This window comes from Hyaena hyaena, unplaced genomic scaffold (genome assembly GCF_003009895.1).
Source record: "Hyaena hyaena isolate Hyena2069 unplaced genomic scaffold, ASM300989v1 scaffold_78, whole genome shotgun sequence".
NCBI classification, from domain to species: domain Eukaryota; kingdom Metazoa; phylum Chordata; class Mammalia; order Carnivora; family Hyaenidae; genus Hyaena; species Hyaena hyaena.
The window spans coordinates 2,372,768-2,399,868 of NW_024080710.1; the positions used below are offsets into that span (position 1 = coordinate 2,372,768).

The 27,101-nt window shown below is 35.6% G+C and overlaps 1 protein-coding gene across 4 annotated transcripts in view; it reads left to right on the plus strand.

Annotated features, from left to right (window-relative positions):
- PTPN20 (protein tyrosine phosphatase non-receptor type 20) overlaps positions 1–27,101 on the plus strand; it is a 111,218-nt gene that overhangs the window by 24,122 nt on the left and 59,995 nt on the right. For all 4 annotated transcript variants that reach the window (XM_039233760.1, XM_039233759.1, XM_039233761.1 and 1 more), the window contains exon 3: positions 24,209–24,312. In XM_039233760.1, coding sequence (XP_039089691.1) covers positions 24,209–24,312 — 104 coding nt within the window. The remainder of the gene's footprint in view (positions 1–24,208; positions 24,313–27,101) is intronic.

Genomic DNA, 27,101 nt, shown 5'->3' on the forward strand with positions numbered 1-27,101 from the left:
TATTTGGTTTTATTCCTAGCTTGTTTGGGTGTAAGGTACGACTTTCTTACTTGTTGAGATAAGTCTGGATTGCAATATACTTTCTTCTTAGGACCGCCTTTGCTGCATCTTAAAGGGTTTGGACTATTGTGTTTTCATTTTCGTTGGTTTCCATGTGTTTTTTAAAAATTTCTTCTTTAATTTTCTGGTTAATCTTCATTTTTTAATAGGGTGTTCTTAACTTCCATGTATTTGAGGGCTTTCCAAATTTTATCCTGTGATTGACTTCAAATTTCATAGTGCTGTTATCTGAAAATATGCATGGTATGCTCTCAATCTTTTTATACCTGTTGAAGACTGATTTGTGACTATGTATGTGATCTATTCTGGAGAATAGACTTGGAAGATGGAAAGCAGATGGGCGATGCCTTTAGCAGAGCAGAGGAAAAGAAACCCAACTGCCAGAAAGGAATGGGGTCGGAGAAGCTGCCAATAAGAAATAGCTACATTTTTGCATTAGAACTAAGAAGTATTCAAGAATTGAAAGTACTGAGTGAAACAGGAAAATTATTGAAAGTCTGTAGTACTAGATTTTCTAGACACAAGATAGCTGTTCTTTTCTTACCTTGACTAAGGACAGGAAGGCTTGCTCTGTAGAGGTGGAGGTGGAGGAGTTGTTTGGTTTGGAGGTTGGCTGGACCGGGAGGGGAGTGGGGTGTTAGACTGAAAATGGAGAAGTAGTAGAAAGTTTGTGCCTAGCACAAGGTTAAGACTCTCCCTCCTTCCTTCCCATCAACTGTCCTTTTTTCCTCCACTCAACTCTCAACAATGCTAGCAGCCAGTTTTACACACCCTAGGAAATCAGAGGATTTATCTCTGGGGAAATTGGCTTTTCTGCGAAAAGGTCTACAGACTTTGGGAAGTTCTCAATTAAAGGACAATGTATGTGTGTCTCCCTCTCTCTTCGAATTTTCATATAACAAGGACTACTTACTACTAGTCAAAGACACACACACACACACACACACACATACACACACACACACAGCTCCTAATCACCTTCTTAGTATCTTAGTGTTATGCATGAACGAATGGCCAAAGGTCACGAGATAGATATCTAAGGAAAGCTGTCAAGTAAAATAAACAAGTGGGAAAAGAATGAATTCAGAGACAATGCAGGTAGAAAACAAATAAGTAAATACTGTAATTAATATGCCCAGAGAGCTAAGAAGCAATACTGCACCAAGAAACATGAACAGGATCCTCAAAACAAAGACCAATCAATAAACAAAAAGAATTGTTAGAAATTTAGCAACTGTTAACAGAAATAAATACCAGAGGTGAATATAAAGTTGGATATATCTTTCAGAAAATAGGATAAAAAGATAGAAAAGATAAAATTAGAGATGAATCCGAGAGCCTGCATGTAATTAGTAGGAATTCAGAAAAAAAATATTTAAGGAGCTGCTTACTAAAGAAAAATTCCCAGACTGAAGGACATGAGTTTCTAGATATGAGAGTGAGTTCCAGTTCTAGCAAAACAAAAGGAAAAAGAGACACCACATAGAGGAACATTACTGTAAAATTTCTAAACACAGGGGAAAATCCCAAAAGCTTCCAACAAGAGTGGATAAAACAGGTCCCAGGTTGTGCATTAGAGTCAGAATAACATAATAGGGGGACACTTGGGTAGTTCAGGCGGTTAAGCATCCGACTCTTGACTTTGGCTCAGGTCATAATCTCACAGTTTGGTTCATGGGATCGAGCCCCAAGTTGGGCTCCATGCTGATGGAGCCTGCTTGGGAGTCTCTCTTTCCCTCTGTCACTGCCTCTCTCTCTCTCTCTCTCTCTCCCTCAAAATAAATAAATAAACTTAAAAAAAAAGGAAAGCATCATATTAGCTTATCAAATTATCTCACTGGAAGCTACAGTAAAGGATTTCTCAGACATGAAGTAAGTGTAACCACATTTATTTCCAGTGTAGGGCAAGAAAGGAATTGGAGGGATTGGAATAAGGAAGTAGGATGTTAACCCTGGGAAGAGAACATAACAGTAGATGTTATACCAGTGTGCAAATGTGCCGAGAGCTGTTACGAAAGGGCGCATTCTGTGGTGCTCCAGAGTGCCCGCGTGGAATCTGAGATTACAGAGGGAGACTCTGGCTGAACTTGTTAATGGCCTGTCGTTTTCAGTGATGAAATCATGACTGATACAAGCCTATGTAAGTTTGAATAGAATCATATAAGGGAATCTCTTGGGAGACTGCCAGACTATTAAATATAAAATCTAACTAGACAGTGAGATGCTATTGTAACAATAAATGCCAGTATGTATATAAATTAGTAGAGAGGAAGCTGTCTGTTATAGGCACAAAAAGTAGGTCAGTAAATCTAGCAGGTTTTTTAGTTTAAAAAAATTCTTTTTTTTTTAATTTTTTTTTAATGTTTTATTTATTTCTAGGAGAGAGAGAGAGACAGCGTGAGCAGGGGAGGGTCAGAGAGAGAGGGAGTCACAGACTGAAACAGGCTCCAGGCTCTGAGCTGGCAGTCAGCACAGAGCCCGACGCGGGGCTCGAACCCACGAACCGCGAGATCATGACCTAAGCGAAAGTCGGACGCTTAACCGACTAAGCCACCCAGGCGCCCCTAGTTTAAAAAAATTCTTAACAGAGCCCTGCATTCCTTTAAAGAAGGTAGGTTAGTAAGGTCCTGGAACAATTTTGTGAATAGACTTGACCTTCTCTCAGTGTTATATACCTCTACAGTACAATATACGGCACACAATACACATTTCAAAGTGAAACTACTAGAATTGCGCTCTGTAAGGACCCATGGCAGAGACACAATTTTAATATCTCTGTATGACATTGTAATGTATATTAAAGTTATGCTTTTATCTTCGTAGACAAAAAAAAGAAGGTAGGTTATTTAAAAAGTACAAAGTCTAGTAAAATTGAAGTTTTTTCATTTATTCAGATCAAATTTTGAAAGCTTCAGATTTGACAGAATTCTCAAAAGCCTTGTAGACAAGGAGACACAATCCCTTTTTTTCTAAAGGTTAAAATCATATATGCTTGAAAAATCACTCTGCATTCAAGTGTCACTTCATTTAGCTACATGGTATTAGAGGCAAATCCTTACAAATATAGAATAAAAGCTGTCTCAAGTAATTTATTCCACTCATTAAATAATCAGGGAGTAGCGCCGGTTGAAAGACTATTTTGAGGAATAGGGTCTGTATTGTCTATTAGGCATTTCAAAATAAGTTTGCTGAATTAGAAATAAAACAGATTAATGTTCTGCAGGGCATCGAAACCACAACCTTTTCTGTCAGGCAGCTGTTAACAAAATATTATTAAATTCATAACTTAACTTCTTTTTTTAAAAATGTTTTATTTACTTCTGAGAGAGAGACAGTGTGAGCAGGGGAGGGTCAGAGAGAGAAGGAGACACGGAATCTGAAACAGCCTTCAGGCTCTGAGCTGGCTGTCAGCACAGAGCCTGACCCAGGGCTCGAACCCAAGAATCGTGAGATCATGACCTGAACCGAAGTTGGACGCTTAACCGACTGAGCCACCCAAGCACCCCAAAATTCATAACTTAACTTCTGATATAAACATTTGACCTGCAATTTTAGTTATTTAATTATTACTTATAATTTATTGTGCTATACCTCACAAACTTCTGACTCAGTAGAGCTTTATCAAGTGTGAAAGACTTTGAAAGTACAGTGGGATAGAAATCAGGGAAATTTAAGATAGTCTATTCGATTTCAATTTAGTGAATGTCTTAACTTATTAATTGTCCCATAACTGAAGGACATTTTGTTTTTTCCCCCAATTTTTATTGCCCCAAACAATACTACAGCAAACATCCTTGTTCTTTGATCAATATTTACATGTGTATTTCTATTTCTTTATGAGAGATATATAGAGGATTTCTGATTAAATTTTATGTACATGTAAGGGGATTGATACTATTTCAATTTACTTTCCCTTTAGTCTATTTCCCTAAACCCTCATTAATAGTGAATTTTATCCATTTTAATAATTTTTTCCAACTGATGAGTTAAAGTGATAACACACGATTTTAATGTACATTTTCCTGAATGCTGGCAAGGTTGTCATCTTTTCTATTTATTAGGCTATTTCCATTTCATATGAATTTTCTGTTCTTTTTCTTTGCTTTTTAAAAAAAATTCATATGTTCTGTATTTTATAGCTAATAAGCTTATCTTTAATACATAAGTCAAAGATCCTCTCCCAGCTTCTAGCTTATCTTTTTTCCTTGTATTTTTATTGAAATACAATAAAATACTATCCCAGTATAGTTTAGTTTATATACATATGGTAAAGTACTCATATGTGTACAAGCTCAATGAATGTTCACAAAGAAACTGCACATTGTGTAATGAATGCTCAAACCAAGAAGCAAGATGTTACCAGAATCCTAGTCTATCATTTGAGTCCCTTTCTCAAAGGATAACTACTGCCCTTACTTCTAATACAATAGTTTAATTTTGCTTGCTTTTGAACTTTATGTAAATGGAATCACATTTTATGTACTTTTTTGAGTCTAACTTCATTTATTTAGTGTTTTATTTGTGAGGTTCAAGCATGTTACTGTATGTAGTTGTGACTTGTTCATTCTTATTGCTGAGTAATATTCTATTCAATGGATATACTACAGTTTATTCATTCTATTTTAAATAAACACAGTGTTAGTAGTCTTTGTTACAAATGGTACTGCTATGAATATCCCTGTAAATGTATTTTGGTGAATATATATACTTATTTATGTTGGGGATATATACATAGGAATGAAATTGCTGGTTCATAAAGTATGCATCTGTTAAGGTGTAGTAGCTGGTGCCTACCAATTTTCCAAAGTGGTTAATCCAACAGCAGTGTTTGAAAGTTTCAGTTGCTCCACGTCCTCATCAAAACTTATTTGTATAATTTGTGTTTTTCATTTTGTCAACCTAGTGGCTGTCTGTGTAGTAACATTACATTTTGATTTTAATTTTTATTTTCCCTGTTGATTAGTGAAGTTAAGTACTTTTTCATGAATATTGGCCACATGGATATCCTCCCTTATCTATTCTTTTATCTGTGTTAACTGTTCACTTTCCCATTTTTCTATTAAGTAGTCTGATTCTCTTCTTATTCATTTGTAGAAGTTCTTTTTTTTTTTTAAGTTAATGTTATTTTCTGAGAGAGAGAGAGAGTGAGATACAGTGTGAGTAGGGAATGGTTAGACAGAGAAGGAGACACAGAGTCTGAAAGAGGCCCCAGGCTCAGAGCTAGCTGTCAGCACAGAGCCCAGTATAGGGCTCGAACCCACGAACTGGGAGATCATGACCTGAGCCAGAGTCTGACACTTAACCGACTGAGCCATCCAGGTGCCCTGAAGCGTGTGTGTGTGTGTGTGTTTAATGTTTATTTATTTTGAGAGAGCTAGAGCACGTGTGTGTGTGTATGTGTGTGTGTGCGTGCATGCTGGGGATGGACAGAGAGAGAGAGGGAGAAAGAGAGAATCCCAAGCAGCACAGAGCTTGATGCAGGGCTTGAACTCACAAACCATGAGATCATGACCCGAGCCAAAATCAAGTGTTGGATGCTTAATTGACTGAGCCACCCATATGCCCCCATTTGTACAAGTTCTTTATGTATCATTTAAATGAGTTTATTATAGACTATATGTATTGCAAATATCTTTTCCCACTCCGTCATTTGCCTTTTACTTTCTTTTTTTTTTTTTTTACTTTCTTTTTTTTTAAGTTCTTTCTACATCTTAAGTTAAGCTCAAACTTATAACCCCAAGATTAAGAGTTGAATGCTCTTCTGACTGAGCCAGACTTTTATTTTCTTAATAGTATCATTTAGTGAACAGAAATTTTTAATTTTAAGCAAGTCTGTTTTTTCAATGTTTTCCTTCATCACTGGTGTTTGTTTTAGAAACAATCAATTTCTGAAGGTCATGAAGATATTTTCTTATATTTTCTTCTAAAAGCTTATTGTTTAACTTCTCAAATTTAGATCTGTGATCCTTCTGAAATGTTTGAATATGGATATTTAATTGAATCAGCACCAAGTATTGAAAGGTTTATTTTTTAACAATATGTTCATGAGAGATATTGGTGTTTTCCTTTAACATTCTTGTCTGTTTTTGATAGCAGGAGAAGTCTGGTGTCATCAAATGTTTTTGAGAAGTATTCTGTCTTTTTTATTTTCTGAAATACTTTGTGTAGAACTGATATTGTTTAATTCTGAAATCTTTGGTATAAGCGAAGTCATAGAGCCTAGAGATTGTTTGCATGTCTTTTCCAAGATTTTTTGACCCAAATTCAACTTCTTTATTTGGATTTTCTATTTCTTATTCTGTTTGTGTTTAAAATTTGTGTCTTTACATTGATGAAAGAAAAAGAAGGAGACACAAATGAATGGAAAATTATACCATGTTCATGGACTGGAAGAATCAAAATTGTTAAAACTGTGCATACTACCCAAAGTTGTTTACAGATTCAGTGCAATCCCTACTGATATTCCAATGGAATTTCATACAAAAGTAGAAAAAACAATTCTAAAACTTATACAGTACCACAAAAGGCCATCACACTTTGCATTTCAAGCTATATTATAAAGCTATAGTGATCAAAACAGTATGGTACTGACATAAAAACAGATACATAGACCAATGAAACAGAACTGAGAGCCCAGAAATAAACTCACACATATATGGTCAACTTCTATTTGACATGGAAGCTAAGAATAATATTCAATGAAAAAAAGATAGTCTCTTAAATAAATGGTACTGGGAAAATTAAATACTCACATGTAAAAAATGGAACTCTACACACACACAGAAATATTATTCAGCCATAACAAAGAAAGAAAACCCTCTATTTGCAGTTATGTGGATGGCCCCTGAGGACATTATGCTAAGTGAAATAAAACAGAGAGAGAGAGACAAATACTGTATGGTCTCACTTATGTGTGGAATTTGAAAATATGAAAAGGAACACAAAGTCATACAAAAAGAGATCAGATTTGTGGTCACCAGGAGTGGAGGCAGTGGGTTGAGGGGGAGAATTGGATGGAGATAGTCTAAAGGTAAAACTTACACGTATAAGGTAAGAGTGCTAGGGATGTCATATACAACTTGGTGTCTATCTGGTTAACAGTGCTGTATGTTATATGTGAAAGTTGTTAAGAGGATCTGTATGAGATGATGAATGGTAACTAAACTGATTTGGTAATCATTTCTGGGCATATATAAGTCAGATCATTGTACTGTACACCTCACACATATACAATGCTGCATGTCAGTTATATCTGATAGAACTGGGAATTAACGGGTGAATGGATAAACGATATGTGATATATTCATACAATGTAATAACATTCAACCTTAAAAAGGCAGAAAATCCTGTCACATGCTACAACATGGATGAATCTTGAGGGTATTATGCTAAGTAAAATAGGCCAGTCACAAAAGGACAAGTACTGTTCGATTCTACTTGTATGAAGTATTGTGAATGGTCAAATTAATAGACACAGAAAGTAGCATAGTGGTTCCCAGGAGCTGGGATGGAGTGGGAAAAGTGGAGTTGTTGTTTAATGGGTATTAAGTTTCATATTTGCAAGATAAAAAGTTCTGGAGATCTGCTTCGTAACGATATGCATATGGTCAACACTAGTGAGCTGTAAACTTAAGAACCGTTATGATGGTACATTTTTTGTTATATGTTTTGTATCACAATAAAAGTAAGTGAGGGTAGGGCTAGGGTTGGAAAATTATTATTTTGTACCCATTATAAAAGACCGAATCAGACAAAAAGCAACAATGGATGTAAAACAAGGTGAAAATTTTGATGAAGAGCAGGATGTATGTGTGGTTGGAAACTGTCTCCCTATAGGTTGTGCATTAATTGCAAGTATAGGAGAAAAGCTGTAGTTAAATGAGTGGTCAAAATTAACCATTATTAACCCAAATTAACCAAGGGAAAGATGGACAGTGTAACCTTTTGGATGTGAAATGCTGAGGAAGGAGCCCACCTTTGTGGGCTCATTCCAGTTGAGAATGAATCTTCTGGATTTATCATGAGGACACCTCAAATAAAACTGAAATAAAGAGCATTCTATTGAAAACACAAACAGTGGAACAGAGGGACCATAGTCTAGTAAAATGCCCATATCCAAAACTTTAAAGAGGAATTTGTGTCTTTGAAGACATTTATTTTCTAACTTGTAAATTTTGTTCGCAAAAAGTTGTAAATAATATTTCTTATAGTGATATTACCTCTTTTACCTTTCTTGCAGATACTGCAAATTTTAGTACCTTTTAACTCCACATTTTCTTCACCAAATTCTTCCAACTTTCCTGGTGTGTGTGTGTGTCTGTGTATAAAACTATATATAGTTTTAATTTCATATATATGTTGTTATTGTTGTTACTTTAGGCTGTCAGTATTTAATTAGCTTGGCTCATGTATTTACCATTTTTGTTTTTCTATTTGCCTTTTAACATCTATGACCTTTCATGTGAGTTTTTTTGTTTCTGTTTGAAAATATCCTTTACTATTTCTGTAAGTGTGGATCACTGCTCATGAAGTCTCTCAGTTTTGATATCTCTTCAAATATATATTTTCACCTTTGTATTTGTAGGATATTTTCTGTGGGCATAAAATCCAGTTTGGCAGTTGCTTTATTTCAACAGTGTCTTCTGCTTTACACTGTTGCTTTTGAGAAGTCAATTAAAGTCTCACTGTTGTTTCTTTAAAGGTAATTTGTCTTCTTTTAGGGGGAAGATTCTGTCTTTATCTGCCCACTTGTTATTTCTGTATCATCTCCACTCCTGAGATTCCAACTTTACCTATGTTTGGCCTTCTTACTGTATCCTGTGTTTCTTCCCTTCTCTTATGGTATTTTCCATTTTTTGTCACTCATATTTCTTACAACGTTTTTTCCAGTTAACTAATTTTCTGTTTAGCTTATGTATTCTTCTGTTAAACTCACCAATGATGTCTTTAGTTTCAGCTGTTACATGTTTCAGTAGTTGTTTTTCTATTGAGTTCCTTTTCAGTGACAGAAGTCTTTTGTCCAGTTCCTTTGTAAAAGGTTCAATTTGTTTTTTATACTTAAATATATGACTTTTAAAGTATCTGTTAATGCCAATATCTGGAATTCTTATCTGTCTTTTTTCTCTTGTCTGTTATTTCTCTAGCTTCAATTTTGAGAATATGTTGGATGGATAGTAAGAGTGGAAATAGAGAGGCTTATTAAGAGACTTTGGTAGTCATCAAGACAAATGGTGGCTCCTTGGACAATGTGATAAGTGAGAGATATACATAAAAAAAATTAGTAAATTCTCTGATGTCATAGCTGCACATTGGTTGTCATTACCTCTTGCTGAGGAAAGAACAGTGGAAAAGGATCAGTTATTGGTAGTGATGGTTATTGTGTGGGGGATATCAGGGAAATTATGAATTTGAAATAGGTTGTATTACAGTTGAAATGATTGTGAGACACCGTCCAAGTGGAGCTATGTGGTAAGAAGGTTTCTCTGCGTGGGGTAGTTGCCATGCCTGTGCCAGGGATAAACGTTTGTGGCTCATTTGTGTACAAATATTGTTGAAGACTTGGATATGGATGAGATCACTCAGGGAGATGTTATACCTTTTGAGAAGAGAAGTGTTTTTAGAATTGCAGCATTTAATATCTAGATAGAAGAAGAAAATCTGGCAAAAGTGATAGAGAATGTGTGATGGGATGATAAGAGAAAAACCAAGATTAGTGTCCCATGGAAGCCAAGATGAGACTGTTTACATATGGAGGTGAAGATCACCAGTGTGATATGCTTCTGAGAGATAAAGCAAAATAAGGAATTAAAAATAAACAGTTGGGTTTAGTGACACTGAGGCCACTGGTAACTTTGGAGAGACCGTTTTATTGTCATGTTAGGGCCAGAATCCAGATTGGAGTGAGGTAAAGAGTGGGTGGGAGGTTAAGAGATGAAAGCAGTGAATAGTTGAGACATCTCTTTCAAGAAATGTTTCTATGAAGAGATAGAACTGGGCTAGCATCTGGAGGATGAGGAGTGTCTTCTCAAACCTGAGTGAGATCTGTGTAAGAGGGAGAAGTTGAATTATCAAGAAAGAGGAAAAGCAGAGTAGGGATAGGGATCCAATGCCTAAATGGAAGGTATGGCTCCTGTGTTACCTACCACCCTAGGAAAACGTCAGATGTGCAGAGGTGGAGGATTGGTGTGTTATGCAGCAAGAATGCAAGAGAATTCCAACAGATGGATTTATTTTGTCTGTGAAGTGCAAGTTGATCACTGCTGGGAGTGAGGGGGAGATATGGGGATGTTAGGGGTTTAGGAGAATAGGAAAGATTTGAAACAACTTTTGAGATGAATAAGAAAGTAAGTCAATCTCCCAAATCTACTAGGCAGACCTGTTGAATACCAGGATTAGATACAGTTGTTAATAGTAGAAAAACTGAAACACTTATGGCTTTAAAGAGCTGTAAGGTAATTTATCTCTCATATAAAGGTCTGAGATAGACAGCCCAGGACCAGGATTTGGCACTACTCCAAGGAGTTTTCTAAAAAGAAACATATTTGACCTAAAATATCATGTCAATTTAATGTGTACAACATGTAAATTTGATGCACATATATTATAATAGAATTGCTATTATAGGCAGATTTAACACTTCCATCATTATAGAATTACTCTTTCTTTTTAGTCATTAGAATAGTTAAGTTCTGGTCTCTTAACAAATTTGATCATTATGGTACAATATTGTTGTCTATATTCATTACACTGTGCATTATATCCCTATAGCTTATTTACTACTACTACAACTTTGTGCCTTTAAACAGCATCTTACTTATCCCCTGAAGAAGTTTTAGGACCCAGGCTGCTTCCAGCTTTCCACTTAACCACCCTTACTTAGGGTGTTACCTGTATCTTCATGGTCCAGATGAGGCTGTAGCCATCATATCTGTAATTCTGAACAGTATGATAGAAGCAGAAGCCAAGGAGTAAAGGGGACATCCAAACTGTCTTTTTTTTTTTTTTCTAGGAGAGAGAGAGACAGCGTGAGCAGAGGAGGGTCAGAGAGAGAGGGAGTCACAGACTGAAACAAGCTCCAGGCTCTGAGCTGGCAGTCAGCACAGAGCCCGACGTGGGGCTTGAACCCACGAACCGCGAGATCATGACCTAAGCGAAAGTCAGATGCTTAACCGACTAAGCCACCCAGGCGCCCCCAAACTGTCTTTTAAGGAACATTCCAGGAAGCTGTCATAGGATATTTTTACTTCTATCCCATTGGCCAGAAATTAGTCACATAACCATTCTTAAGTACAAGGAAGGCTACTAATATGTTCCTTATCCTAGGTGACCACGTGTTCAGCTAAAACTCTAGGACAGTGATATATTGGGACAATTATTTGTGTCTGCCAAAGAGATCACGAATTTTTAATGAATTCACTTTGCCTTGTGACTTTCTGCTTGGGTGCAAGGTACAGGGAAAGTGGGTTGATGTATTCATTCAATGCTGAATTTGGTCAAGTAGGTAATGTAAAGCAAGGTAGTGAACTTGTTTTAGGTAAAAAAAAAAAAAAAAAAAAACCCACACATAATAACACTAAAACCCACAAAACCAAAAAATCTGAAAAATGACCACATGGAAATACAAATAAATATAAATAAAGTGAAGGGTGCCTGGGTGGCTCATTCAGTTAAGCATCTGACTCTTGATTTTGGCTCAGGTCACAATCTCACAGTTTGTGAGATCAAGCCCTGTGTTGGGCTCCGTGCTGAGTATGGAGCCTGCTTGGGATTTCTCGCCCTCTCTCTCTCACTCTCCTGCTCACACTCTCTTTCAAAGTAAATAAATTTTAAAAATTACACAAAATATAGTTCATCCATGTAACAATTAGATGGGTAAAGTACCCTAACAGATAATTTATTATCAATAAGTTTGCTTATGTTTATGATAAATTGATATATTTGGGTGCTTTCATGTTGGGACATAAATATTTACAATTGTTAGCTCTTCTTGATATATAGACCCCTAATTATGATGATGTTATGTCCTTCTTCATCTCTTGTAACAGTCTTTGTTTTAAGCTAATTTGTCTGATATAAGTATGGCTACTCTGGCTTTCTTTTGATGTCCATTAGCATGATAGATGGTTCTCCATTCCCTCACTTCCAATTTGCAGGTGTCCACTTGTCTAAAATGAGTCTCTTGCAGACAGTATATAGATAGATCTTGTTTTTTAATCCATTCTGATACCTTGTATCTTTTGATTTGGACATTTAGTCTATTTATATTCAGAGTGATTATTGAAAGGTATGGATTTAGCGCCATTGTGTTATCTGCAGATTTCGTGTTTGTTGTGATGTCCTTGGTCCTTTGTAATCTTTGCTGCTTTCTACTCACAGAGTACCCCTTGCGACCCCTTGCAGGGCTGATATAGTGATCACAAACTCCTTTGTTTTTTGTCTGGGAAAGTTGTTATCGCTCCTTCTATTGTGAATGATAGCCTTGCTGAATAAAGCATTCTTGGCTGAGTATTTTTTCATTCAGGACATTGAATATTTCCTGCCATTCCCTTCTGGCCTGCCAAGTGGACAGGTCGGCTCCTAACCTTATATATTTGTCCTTGTAGGTTAAGGACCATTTGTCTCTAGCTGCTTTCAGAATTCCTTCTTTATCTTTGTATTTTGCCAGTTTCACTATGATATGTCATGGTTTTGACCCATTATTGTTGATTTTGAAGGAAGTTCTCTGTTCCTCTTGGACTTGGATGCCTGTTTCCTTCCCCAGATTAGGGAAGTTCTCAGAAAAAATTTGTTCAAATTAACCTTCTGCCCTTTCTCTCACCCTTCTTCTTGTGGGACTCCTATAATATGGATATTGTTTCATTTCATGGAATCACTTAATTCTCTAATTCTCTTCTTATGATCCAGTAATTTCCTTTCCCTCTTTTTTTCAGCTTCATTATTTTCCATAATCTTATCTTCTATTTCACCTCTTCTCTCTATCACTGTATCTAATTTATTTTGCACCTCTGTTATGGCATTTTTAAAATTCATCCTGACTAGTTCTTAGGTCGTGGTTCTCTGCAGCAAGAGTTTCTTTGGTTTCTTCTATTTTTTTTTTCAAGCTCAGCTATTAGTCTTATGACTGTTATACATTCAGATATATTGTTTATATCTGTTTTGAGCAATTCTATGTCTGTGGGGAGAATTCTTCCATTTTATCATTTTGACTAAGTTTCTGTCTTTTGCATGTTTTCAAAGCTTGTGTCCTGCACCTGAGAGTACTGCTATATTAAAAAGGGGTCATACATTGTCTAGGGTCTGGCACTTAGGGAAGTTTTTTTGGTATATGTTGTGTGTACTCTGTTGTTGGGTTTTGGCTGTTCTATACCCCTGGTCAGTCCTCTGCAGAGCTCCTCCTTGCTTATAGTGGTGTAGTGTTTGAACCTTCAACTAGATGTGTTTTGATTTTTTGTTGAAATAACTCTGCAATAAAAAGGAAAGGGGGAGGGAAACCTGATCCCATAAAAAGAGGAAAATTAAAGGGAAGAAAAGAAAACCAGAGAATCAAAAAACTATAAGGCTAAATCCAGAGAAAGAGAAAAGAAAGTAAAGAAGAAGAGAGAAAAGGTGGAAAAAGAATAGACTAAAAAATGCCTCATCAAGCTAATTATATATATATATGTATATATATTTATATATGTATGTATGTATACATATATACGTACATATATGTGTATATATATGTGTGTATATAAAATAATGTAATATAAGATATATATATGTAATAAGAATTGATCAAAAACAAATCAAAGACTCTGATCCTGATTCCAAAACAAAAAAAGAAGAGGGAAGAAAGAAAAAGAAAAGAAAAGAAAGAAAAGAGAAAAGAAAAGAAAAACAAAAAGGGAAAAGAAAAGAGAAAACATTTGACTGTTGGTGCCTGGGGCCAGCGGCTGTGCTGCTCTGAAGGAAAAGGGGCTGCAGTAGGTCAGTCAGTCTTACTCCAGTCAATAAGCAGTTGTCAGGCAGAGGGGCAGGATTTGGTAAAAGTGGGTCCCACCTCCACTGGGCACCGCTGTGCTGTCCCATCGTGTTGGTGTTGGGGGAAAAGTGGTAAGACCCCAATCTCTCCTCCTGTGACCAGGTATGTCAACCCACACTGTTCAGGCAGTCCTCACAGCGTAGCAAGGATGGTCAACTTGCCCTGCTCCTTGGTTCTACGTGCCTTCTAGGTGCTCAGCTGGGATTCAAAACCCAAAGTATTAAAGGACCCATTTTGGTGTGCCTCCTCTCCCCTGTTCCAGAGTGGAGCCTCTCCACCCTGCTGATACAAGGCCTTTGGCTGGCACCTGCAGGTTCTTTTGTCCTTGGGTAAGCAATAAACCCTCTTCCCAGAGTCCTCCTGGAAGGGGACTGTTCTCTTTTAGTGCACCTCTGAGATTGCTACACCAGGCTGTGCACTCCGGGGCCTGCTTACTCCTCCCCAGGAGCGCGTGCCAAGGCTCTTGGCTTCACTCCGGAGAAAGTTGTGCACCTCCGAACCTCCCAAGTTTTAGCTCCTAAGGCTATTTGCAAAAAAGAAACTGGCGCTCTCTGTCTTTCTCACCCCCCGGTCAGTGGTCCAGAGAGGTTTTCCTCTTGTGCTAACTTGATGCTGCACTTTTACAACTTCTCTCTCTTTCTCTCTCTTTTGTCTCTCCCCAGAAAGGATTCCCTCTCCTTCGTGACTACCCTATTTTATGTCCCCCAGTTCACATACACACACCTCGATCCTGCCAGCTGTTTCCCTCCACCTGTAGATCCTTCTACCACTCTGCAGATTGATTTCTTGGATGTTCCAAGTGATCTGACCTCAATACAACTGTTTGTGAGGGAGGAGGAAAATCCTAGTCCCCCTACTTTTCTGCCATCTTAACTCCCTCCATCATTATAACATCCTTATGACACAGGCACTGTTCCTATTTTATTCTATAGATGATGAGCCTGAAGCATAGATAGATTAAGGAACTTGAGCAAAATCATGAACCACATAAGTGAACTGGGATCAGAGAGGTGAAGTTAAGGTATGATATATGACACTTGGAAGTTTACTGATTGTATAAAACCAAGAGAAACCTTCTGAGAAATTATTGAACAGTGAATTTTGACGAAATCCAATTTATCAGTTTTTCTTTTATCCTTCATGTTTTTGTGTACTAAGACATTTGCATAATTGTAAATCACATTTTTCTCCTGTTTATTTCTAACATTTTATAGTTTAGTTTTTAGATTTAGATCTCTGATTTATTTTGTTTCTTTTTTTTAGATGACATAACAGAAGGATTGGGTTTCTTTTTCTTTCCATGTTATTTCAGAATTACTTTTTGAAACATCTGTCCCTTCTCCATTAAATTACCCAAGCATCTTTGTCAAAAATCACTGAATATATATGTGTTGAATTATATCTGGACTTTTTTATTTGGTTCCATTGATTTATACATCTGTTATTATTCTAGTGTCATAGTATCTTAATTATTACAGCTCTGTAATAAGTCTAGAAATCAAGTGGTGTCTTTCAATAGTGTTCTTTTTCAAAATTTTTGCTATTCTTAAAGCATTTTTTTAAAGTTTATTTTTATTTTGAGAGGGACAGAAACAGTTAGAATGGTGGAGGGGCAAAGGGAGGGGGGAGTGAGAGAATCCCAAGCAGGTTCCGTGCTACCAGCCGAGAGCCTGATGCAGGACTCGAACCTGCAAACCATGAGATCATGACCTGAGTCGAAACCAAGAGGTGGATGCCTAACCGACTGAGCCACCTAGGTGCCCCCAAAATTGTTGCTATTCTTAAGGCCCATTGCATGCCATATACATTTTAGAATTATCTTATCAGTTTTTACAAAAAACTCCTGGTGGGATTTTGAATGAGATGTCATCGAATCTCTAGATCACTGGGGGGATTTGACATCTTAACAATGTCAAGTATTCCAACCTAAGGGTAACATGTAGTTCTCCATTTATCCAGGTATTCTTTAATTTCTTTTAGCAATACATTGTAGTTTTCAGTGTACAGGTCTTAATCATGTTTTAAGTTTATTTTTAAGTATTTCAGATTTCTTAAATTATTTAATTTTAATTTTTGATTGTTCCTTGCTAATGTATAGAAATACACCTGATTTTGTATTCTGACTGCATGTCTCACAATCTTGCTAAATTTATTTAGAATTTCTAATAGCTTTTTTAAAAAATAGATTCCTCATCTTTCTATATAGATGATTATATAATCTTTGAATAAGAGTTTTGTATATTTTCTGTAGCAATCTTTTTGTCTTCTTTTTCTTGCCTAACAGCACTGGCTAATACTTCTAATATGTTGTTGAAAAAGATGTGCTAAGAGCAGAAAGCTAAGAGCTTTCACTTGTTCCTAATCTTAAGGGGAAAGATTTCAGTCTTTCAATCTTAAGAATGTTGTTAGCCATAGGTTATTTTGTTATGTTTTGTTTTGTTTTTGTAGATATCCTTTATCAGGTTGAGAGGTACTCCTTTGGTTAAGCCTATTGAGGGTTTTTCAGTAAATAGGAATTGAATTTTGTTAGCATTTTTTCTGCATCTATTGAAACGAATATATACTTTTCTTCATTTTAAGTATTGTTATATAGTAAATTACACTGATTATTCTTCAAGTGTTAACCCACTTTACGTTCTCGGATGAACTCCACATGATCACAATAGACTATCGTTTTATGTATTTCTGGATTTGATATGGCAAATTTTGTTAAGGAATTTTGCATCTCTGTTTATGAGAGAGATGTTGATCAGTAGTTTTCTTCTAATATCTTTGATATTGGTATCAAGATAGTTGTTAGAAACTGAACTGTGTTCTCCCATAATTCCCAGTGTGATTACATTTGGAGATGGGACCTTTAAAGAGGTCATTAAGGTTAAATAATACCATAAGGAAGGGTGTGCCTAATTCAATAGGGCAGATGTCCTTGTAGGAAGAGGAAGAGATACCATGGATATGCATGCACAGAAAAAGGCCATGTGAGGAGACAGCAAGAAGATGGTCAAGGAGAGATGCCTCAGAAGAAACCAGACCCGCTGGATCTTGGACTTCCAGTCTCCAGAACTTTGAGAAAATAAACTACTGTTGTTTGACCACTCAGTCTGTGGCATTTTGTTGTGGCAGCCCTAGTAGGCTAATATAGTAGTGTTTACCTCATAAAATGAGGTGGCAAATGTGTCCTCTTCACTTTCATGGTGAACTGGTGTTTTTCCTTAAATGTTCTGTAGAATTTGCCAGGGAAGGTATTTGAACGTGGTATTTATTTTGAGGGAAGGATTTTAAATTATGAATTCAATATCTTTAATAAATATAGAGTTACTCATATCCTGTAATTCTTCTTGGATGAATTATGGTATATTCTTGTCTTTCAAATTATTTGTTCATTTTATTTAAGTTGTCAAACTCACTGACAAAATTATTCATATTATTCCTTTAACACACTTTACATTTTTATAGAAAATATGGTGGGGTCCTCCCTTTCATTCCTGAGATTGTTAGTTTGTTTCTTCTCTCTTTTATTTTTTCATTCCTCTGAGAATTCACCAATTTTAGTGATATTTTTAATGAACCAGATGCTGGTTGCATTTTTCTGTTTTTCTCCTTCATTGATTTGTGTTTTTATTGCCGGTTCCACTCTTCTGCTTCTTTGAATTTAATTTTCTCTTCGTTTTTAATTTCTTGAGGTAGTTTAGTTAATTGGATTTCAGGCCTTTCTACTTTTCCTCATAACAAGTATCCAATGCTGTACACTTCTCTAAAACGTTACTTTGGCTTCATCCTTAAAACTTCAATGTGAGGTTTTATCTACCTTTGTGAGGTTTAAGATGCTTTCTAGATTGTTTTGTGACCTTTTTTTGATTCACAGGTTGAAAAAAAATTGTTGGTTAGTTTCCAGATATTTGGAGATTTCTCATATATCTTATTATTATTGACTTCTGACTTAATTCCATTGTGATCTGACAATATTTATAGGATATATTTTATAATCTGTATGATAAACTCTATATGATTTCATAGCTTGTAAATTCATTGAGAATTGTTTTGTGGCCCAGTGTTTGACCTTTGAAATGTTCTGTGCACAATTCAATGTTTATTTTGTTGTTTTTAGGTGAATTAGGACAATGTGAATTATAGTGTTTCAAGTAAGTCTTCCATGTCTTTACTGATATTTTTTTCCTGTTGTGTTGATTGCTGAAAGTTTTGTGGATATATGTCTTTCTCCTTTCAATTCTGTTAATTTTTATTTCATGTAATTTGCTATTAGTTGAATCCATATTTTGAATTGTGATTTTTCTAATAAATTAACCTCTTTATCCTTATGTAATGTCCTCCTTATCCTTGGTAATGCTATCTTTTTTGAAGTCTACTTTGTCTAATATTAATCTAGCCATTCTAACTATTTTATGACTATAGTATCTCTTTCCCTCTTTTTTCTTTTAAAGTTTGCTGAATTTCTGTTTAGTATCTTTTTCCCCCACTCTGTGCTTCATTTTGGATAATTTCTATTGCTATATGTTGACATACACTGATATTTTCTTTCTTTCATTTTTAAAATCTTTTTTCTATTGTCTTATTTGCTGTCAGTCCTATCCAGTTCATATATTGTGTATTTCATCTCTGGAAGTTCCATTTAGGTCTCATTTTTACAGTTTCTATTTCTCTACTCACTGTGTTTTATTTCCTTGAGGACCTTTATAAAATTTATAATAGCTTGTTAAATTTTCTTGTATACAAATTTCATCTTCTGTTATTTCTAAGTATATTTCTATTGAGTGACTTTTCTGGTCATAGGACATATTTTCCTGCTTCTGCATATGACTGTTAATTATTGACTAGATGCTGGATATTGCAAATTATATGATTTTGGGGTGCCGAAATTTTTTTTTATATTCCTTTAAAAAATGGTATTTTCTGCCTTGCAGTGATAACACTTGAAGTTCAAATTGAGCTTGATTCTTTTTGAGGCTTGCTGTTAAGCTTTTTAAAGGTGGTCCAAGGTAGCCTTTATTCTGGGGATTATTTAGTTTTGCTACTGAGAGGTGTCTATTCTGGGAACTCTCCCTAGGGCCCCATGTATAGTAAGATCTCCTCATTCTGGTTTATAAGAACACAAACCATTCCTAGCCCTTACTAATCTCTAGGAATTGTCTGGCCTTATTTTCCAAAGATTTTCCTGGATGTCAGGGATTGTTCTCCTACATATAAGCAGATCCATATTTTGTAAAAGACATGAGAGGATTTCTTTGCAGACAATCAGACTTCTGTTGTTCTGTACAGGTCCCTCCTCTTTTGATAGTCTGCCCCACAAATTCAGCTGCAAATTCTACCTGCCTCAGGCTCTCTGACTGAACCTTGATCAAGATCTTTATCTAGAACTCAGTGAGAGTTGTCTTTTGTTTCTCTTCCTGAGTTGTGGCCTGGAAACTCCTTGAGGTCTTAATCTGGGGTAATCATAAGGCTCACCTTATTTGTTTTCCCTCTCTCTGAGATCATAATCTGTTGTGCAATGTCTGAAAATTGTTGTTTCGTGTATTTTGTTGTATTTCCTGGTTGTCATTAAGTCCTGCAATGGTAAATTCATCATAGGCAGATGTGAAAGTCAAGGGTAGGTTATTTTAATTTTCATTTCTTTATTAGGTGACATTGGATATTTTTTATACATTTATGACCTATAAGTTTCTTCTTCTGTGAGCTTGGTGTGTGGTGTGTGTGTGTGTGTGTGTGTGTGTGTGTGTGTTTTGCCTCCCTCGCATATGAAGCTCCTTTTTAAGTTTACAGAATGCCCTGTTCTTTGAATCTTGGTGTGAAGCAATAGTGGCAGTGACATTTAAGGCCAAGGATTATGGGAGGATATAGTGCAGTTTTAGCAGTCAGCATCAGGAGTGTTAAATGTGCATGCTCAGCATGCAGGGGTCCCATATCTTTTTGCTCAGCTTTTTTGGTGGTTAGAGGAGCTGTCCAGAGGACATAAATAAATTTTATTTATTCTCAAATCAGCAATAGTTGGTTGTTGTTACTTCCAACTAAGAGTATCAGCTGATTTCATATACTTTACTCATTGCTTTCTATTGGCTTGTCTTCCTATTGAATTGGGAGAATTCTGTATGTATCCTAGATATATATTCTTTGTATCACTTCTTCCTGGTGAATGCATTTTTAAAGCTTTGTTGATAGCATATTTTCTTTTTCTTTTTTCTTTTTTAATTAAAAATGTTTTTAACATTTGTTCATTTTTGATAGAGATAGAGTGTGAGTGGGGGAGGGGCAGAGAGAGAGGGAGACCCAGGAGTCTGAAATAGGCTCCAGGCTCTGAGCTATCAGCACAGAGCCTGAAGCTGGGCTCAAACCCACCGGAGCGGTGAGATCATGACCTGAGCTGAAGTCGGTCGTTTAACCAACTGAGCCACCCAACTGCCCTGTGTTTATTTTTTTTAAGATTTCATTTTTAAGTAATGTCTACACCTAAGATGGGGCTTAAATACACAGCCTTGAGGTCAAGAGTCAGATGCTCTTCTGACTGAGCCAGCTAGGTAGGCCCCTGTTGACAGAATCTTTTAATTGAATATTCAAATTTATCATTATTTTCTTATTCTTCTTTTTTTTAAAATATTTTTATTTATTTCTAGGAGAGAGAGAGAGAGAGAGACAGTGTGAGCAGGGGAGGGTCAGAGAGAGAGGGAGATACAGACTCTGAAACAGGCTCCAGGCTCTGAGCTGGCAGTCAGCACAGAGCCCGACGCGGGGCTCGAACCCACGAACCGCCAGATCATGACCTAAGTGAAAGTCGGACGCTTAACCGACTGAGCCACCCAGGCGCCCCATATCATTATTTTCTTCTATAAGTTGTGTTTTTGCAATTCAAAAATCTGTTCCTACGCTGAGATCATAAAAATCACCTCTTATTTTTTCTTGTATATTTTGATCTTTGATCGTATCATTCTCTGAGATAGGGATATAATCTTTTTTTTTTTTTCTGGTGGGAAAGCCAGTTCCCCAACCTCATTTATTTTAGTGTTTTCCCTACTAATTGGCAATGTCACCACTATCAAATGGCAAAGGCTCTCATGTGCCTGTGTCTGTTTTTGAATCCCTCTTCTCTTTTCTTCATCTACTTTTCTATTCTTATATTAATTCACACAGTTGATTACTTTAGCTTGTAATGAGTATTGATATCTGATAGGGCAAATGCCCCCCATCTGTTCTTCTTGTCCAAGTTGTCTTTGCTGTTCTTAGACTTGTATTCTCTAATTTGTCTACACATGCAGCGCGCGCACACACACACACACACACACACACACACACCCTGCTTGAATTTTGATTGGGTTTGCATTGAATCTGTGAATTAATTTAGAGGATACTTACCATTATTCTGATACTGAGTTTTCTCCTGTAAGAATATGGGTTCTTTAGTAATTCTATTTTTTTACACTTCAATAAGATTTTGCAATTTTTACTATATATTTTTGGTTTATTTCTAGTTACTTTATATTTTTATTTCTATTGTGAATGATACATTTTCTTTTGTTGCAATGTCTAGTTCATTATTGTTGGTTTATGGAATGTTTCTAATTTATCATCAACTATCCTGTCAAATGTTCTTATTATTTTCTAGTGTTTGACTATAGTCTCTTTAACTTTCTGTGTAAGACAATTACAGTATTTATATATATGATTTACTTGCTTTGTTTCCAATCCTTAAGGGTTTTTTTTGTTCTTCTTTTGTTTTATTGCTTGGGCCTCATATATTATTCAGTGTTAAATAAGAGTAGTGGTAGCAGGCATTTTTATGTTTTCCTTAAACAATGAGAATATGTCTAAAGTTTTACCATTAAGTATAATGTTGGCTCAATATTTTGAATAGATAACTTTTTCTATCAGTTAAAGAAGTTTCCTTCTATTTCTCCCTTGAAAGACTACTGAATTTTTCAAATGATTTTTCTTTATATGTTCAAATGATAGTATAATTTCTGTCCTTCAGTTAACATTTGCTATATACCGTTTACATTGCTAGATTTGTATGATACTGAAGATACTTTGAATTCTTTTGATAAATCTAACTTAAATCTACACATTTCTTTCATTGCACCTTTTAGTAATATTTTACTTAGGATTTTTACATCTATGTCCATTTTTGAATTTGCCTTATAATCTTTCTTACTTGTATTTTACATATTTTGTTTTTATGTGAGAATCTAGCTAACCTTTTAGTATAAATTAGGTAACTTTACATTAAAAAATTCTATAAAATAATTAAAAAGATATTTTGTTCATTGAATGTTTGATAAAATTTCATCTGGAAGCCTCTTTGGGTCCAGATGCCTTATACTTCCTGAGGATGAATTTTTATTTATTTAATTTTTTAAACGGCTACTATATTATTCATGCTTTCTACATATTCTTTAGTAGATTTTGATGGTTTATAAAAGTTTCCATTTCATCAAATTTGCCTTTTTAAGTTTTTTAAAGTTTATTTATTTATTCTGAGAAAGAGAGAGAGAGAGAGAGAGAATATGCTTGTGAGCAGGGAAGGGGTAGAGAGCAAAGGAGAGAGAGGATCCCAAGCAGGCTCCATGCTGTCTGTCAGGACATAGTCAATGCCAGGCTCCATCCAGGAACTGCAAGATCATGACCTGAGCAGAAATCAAGAGTTGACTCTTAACCACTTAACTGACTGAGCCATCCAAATACCCCTAAAGGTATTTACTTCTAAAAGTGATAGTTGGGGGGCATCTGGGTGGCTCAGTCAGTTAAGCACCTAACTTTAGCTCAAGTCATGATCTTGCAGTTTGTGGGTTCAAGTCCCAACTCTGGCTCTGCTGACAGCTCAGAGCCTGGAGGCTGCTTTGGATTCTGTCTTCTTCTCTCTCTGCCTCTACCCAGCTCACACTCTGTCTCTCTCAAAAATAAACACTAAAATTAATTAATTAATTAATTAATTAAAAAAAAGTGATAGTTGGGTCTGTGGCTGTGCTCTTTTTCCTTCTTAATGTGAATTAAATTGAGTAGTGAAAGAAGTTTGCATAATTTTAAGTCTTTTTTTCCCAAGTCTTTGATTTTGTTGATTGTTCTATTTTCAATTATTTTCTCTTTGTTGTATTTCTTGATGATGTCTTACTTTCTACTTTTTTGGAGATTTCCTCAGTTTTTCTTAGCCTTTATGATTGAATATAAACCTCACTTTTGTCAGTTTTTCTGTTTTTGTCATAAATGCATTTGAAATTTTACATTTTCCCTTTAAACGCTACTTTAGCTAACTTTCACATTAGTTTTGATATGTTGTTTTTTCATCGATGTCTCTTTATATATATATATAAAATCAACTCATGTGTTCTAATAGTTCACAATTCCTATTTGATTTTTTAACATATTCACAAATGCACTTTTAGTTTCCAAAGTATTTGTTTACTATATTTTTTGGTATTTTTTACACTACCGACTTTGTAATATGCCATGTCACAACATTTCTAAATCATAATATTTAAGGCTGCCATGATATGGGGGACAGTACTCTGAAAGCTTAGTTCTAAGATCAGAGAAAAATATTTCCACTGGTTTCTATCTGAAATACTCTGTGCAGTGAAAATAACAGAGTAATTAGCAATGCTCCTATAGTAAAACCAGCAATGAGTTTCCTAGGGAGGATTAATATTATATTCTTCAATAAAGCCTGAAATGATTTTCTATATACATTAACATTTTGCTCATTTATTTATGACTAATAATTCAAGAAGTCAAAGTGAGATGTATGGAACACACTGCTCTTTATCCCAGAAGTAGACCTTGCAAAACGAATTATATTCTGTAATACCTAGCGCATATATTCTGTGAGTTGTGTATATTTAGGATCTATCTGAAGAGCACTTTCTTAAATAATATGGAAGTAGGAACAAAAGGACTGTTCAAAAATTAACGTCCTGAGAATGATCCTAGAAGAAGGATCATGTTTACTCTGTTATTTTTTTAACACAGGGAGAAAAGTGATTAATATAGGAGATAAAGATGAGATAACTCTAAGACAGGAAAGTAGATGCAAATCCCCCATATGTAGCTTGCCTTTTCTCATTAAGGCACACCCTTTCTCCATGTAGCCCTTTGCATTTGATGCATTCTTCCCTTCTCTTTGTTCAGGAAAAGATATGGAGGGAACGGACTCTGATATGAAAGACAAGATTTCCTGGGAGAGTTTGCCTTCATCAAGTCAGAAAAGGACATCTAGATCAGTGACTCGTGAGGTAAAACTAGAGGAGGGAATCTCTGCTAATTGATTGTGACTAATACCTAATACCTGAGTAAGCTCTGTAAGGAATAGGTGTCTATTTTGTTCTCAGCATAATAATTCTCATTCTGTTTTACTCTGATGTTGAAGATAAACAAAACAGCTATTTGAAAGAGTGGAACTCTTTGTAAGTCTAATGGGAAAAGAAAACCTTTTGATATTATTCTGGAAAGTTTACTTATTTGGGCATCTATTTCATTCTGTGCTACCGATAGAGATACAAAATAAATTTCACATAAAATTTGAGGCAGTTTTAGGTATATCGATGATGAATTTTTAATTGATGGAGACATGGTATGGTGTCTCCAAACTGTGGAAAGGTAGAGGATTGGGGAAAATCTGGGGCAAAAACTCTCACCTTGGCATGTGTCTCCTTCCTTCTGGAGATAACTGCCAGGATTAAAGCACAAAAAGTGAAATACTTTGTCATCGTGTGGGTGCTTTGCGTCTTTTTCTTTTATCTACTGGAACTTTGGGATTTCCATCATGTTGCTGTCCTCAAACTCACATTCTGTAAGTTCCAGCATTATTAGAGATAAAAATAAGTGCCAAGAACAGACACTGCTTTCTTCACTTTCCAGTTTGGCTGCCATCCGAACCCAAGGGCTGACAGTCATACTGCTGCTTGGAAAGAACAGTGCAATGGTTTGGTTGTTCTCTTGTGGGCGAATCTGTGCATTCCTCTGTGACACGTAAGGTGGCTGCATCGGGGCCACCCATGGTCACATATCTGGCTGGCAGTCTCTAATTCTTAGTGTACTGCTGGGCTCTCAGTTCCACTGTTGATACTTCTCTCTGATCAGAATGATTTTCTGCTTGAAGGACAGATAATTTCAAAATGAGCACCTTCATAGAATCTCCCGAGTAGATCCTTTTTATAATCATACTGACTCCCTTCTAGAACTAAATACATTTTATTGGGGTTTTTTTTTTTTGCTCCTATATTTTATGGCTTGACCTATCTAGGATAAAGTTTTGATATGCTTTAAAAGTTTCATTTTAGAAAAGAGTATCTTAGAGAACATTTCTGGATGGTTTTTAGTGTATGTTGGGAAAACCAGCCAATTTTACCAGAATTTGCTTTTAACATTTCATGAATTAATTTGATGTTACAACCACTTGGTGTCCCTTGAGTTATGATGCTGTCTGTAGGAATTATCTAGACTCATAGACTGGTAGATCATTAGATTTTGAGGCTAGATCAAATCACTTTTATTCCAACACTCATTACAGACATGAAGAACTTAAGTCCTAGGGAGCTGAAATGATTTGTCTGTGATCATACAGCTCTTCAACCACAGAGAAAAGACTAGAAACCAGGCTTCTGTCTCCTAGTATCACTGCTTTCACTTTGTCCTTATATGTCCTTGGCATACGCAGTGCAAAAAAACCTAACTTAGTCTCCTCATAAAAAAGTATCTAGCCCTTTCTTTAATTTGACACATATTTGAATCAGTGAGCAATCTCCAAAAAGACCTGACATCTTGGTAATTTATTATATTTCTCCTTGTACCTTCTTGGCGTTGCTGGCCAAATCACATTTCATTCGATCAAAGACATACTAGAGCCCTAAGTGAGCCTTTAATTTGAATTGCCGCCATCTAAAACAGTTTGCTTCTTGGATAAATGTAATCAAGTTGATTTTGAAGTGTGACTTGAAATATGGCTCAGGTTTAAATTACGGTAGGAATTATCACTCAGGTGATGTCATTTTTTTCTCAGTGAGCAAGTGCTAAGAAAATGGCTTTTAAAACATGTCTTGTTGGAAGAAGAGAGGGACCGTGTTGGTGCGATAGTCCTGTTCTTCTTTCCTTCCATCCTCCCATTCCTGTTTCAATTATCCCAAAATTAATGTTTAGGGGTTTGTTTTACCAATTAGCATTGGTAAACAAGTTTTCAGGACTAAGCCAACTCTGTAGAACTCATTCAATTTGTTGGTCATCTGTGTAGTTTAATGAGAAGGAATTTTGGGGGGACATTTTCCCTTGATAAACAGAACAACACTAATAACAGAGAGCTAGCTATAGTAATATCAGACAAATAAAAGCAAAAAACATTAGACTTTAGAGGTCACTATATAATACTGAAAGGTTTAGTTCACAAAGAAGATATAAAATTCTAAATGTATAAGCACCAGAGTATGTAAATCAGTATTGGACAGAATTACAAGTAGGAATTGGTAAATTCACTATGAGAGTGGACCTTTTAAAAAAATATCTTTTATTTTTAATAGATAATAGTAAAGAGTAGAAACTTACAAAAAAATTTAACAAGATATATATAATGAGCATATATATAGAACTTGCATCCAGAAGTTAGAGAACCCATATTCTTTTCAAGTATACATGGACCATTTATAAAAATTTTCCATGTACAAAATAAAAATATATTTCAACAAATTTCAAATAATACTGTATATTTAAATTTATAGTGCTGACTGTAGTCTCTGACATAAAGAAATTCACTTAGAAATCAACCACAAATAGATAAAACACGCATCTGGAATTTAAAGACGTACTCATACCTTGTGGGTCAAAGAAGAAATCATAATGGAAATGTAAAATGTTTTTAATAGAATAAATATAAAATTACAGTATATAAAAACATGTGGTTTTCTCTTTATTATTCAGTAGTTAGCAAATATATACCAAATACAAAATATAAATTAACTACCATAATAGATTATACCGTTATATTTACAATGGTACCAGCTATAAAGTATATGAGTCAGTTTAAGAATGGTAT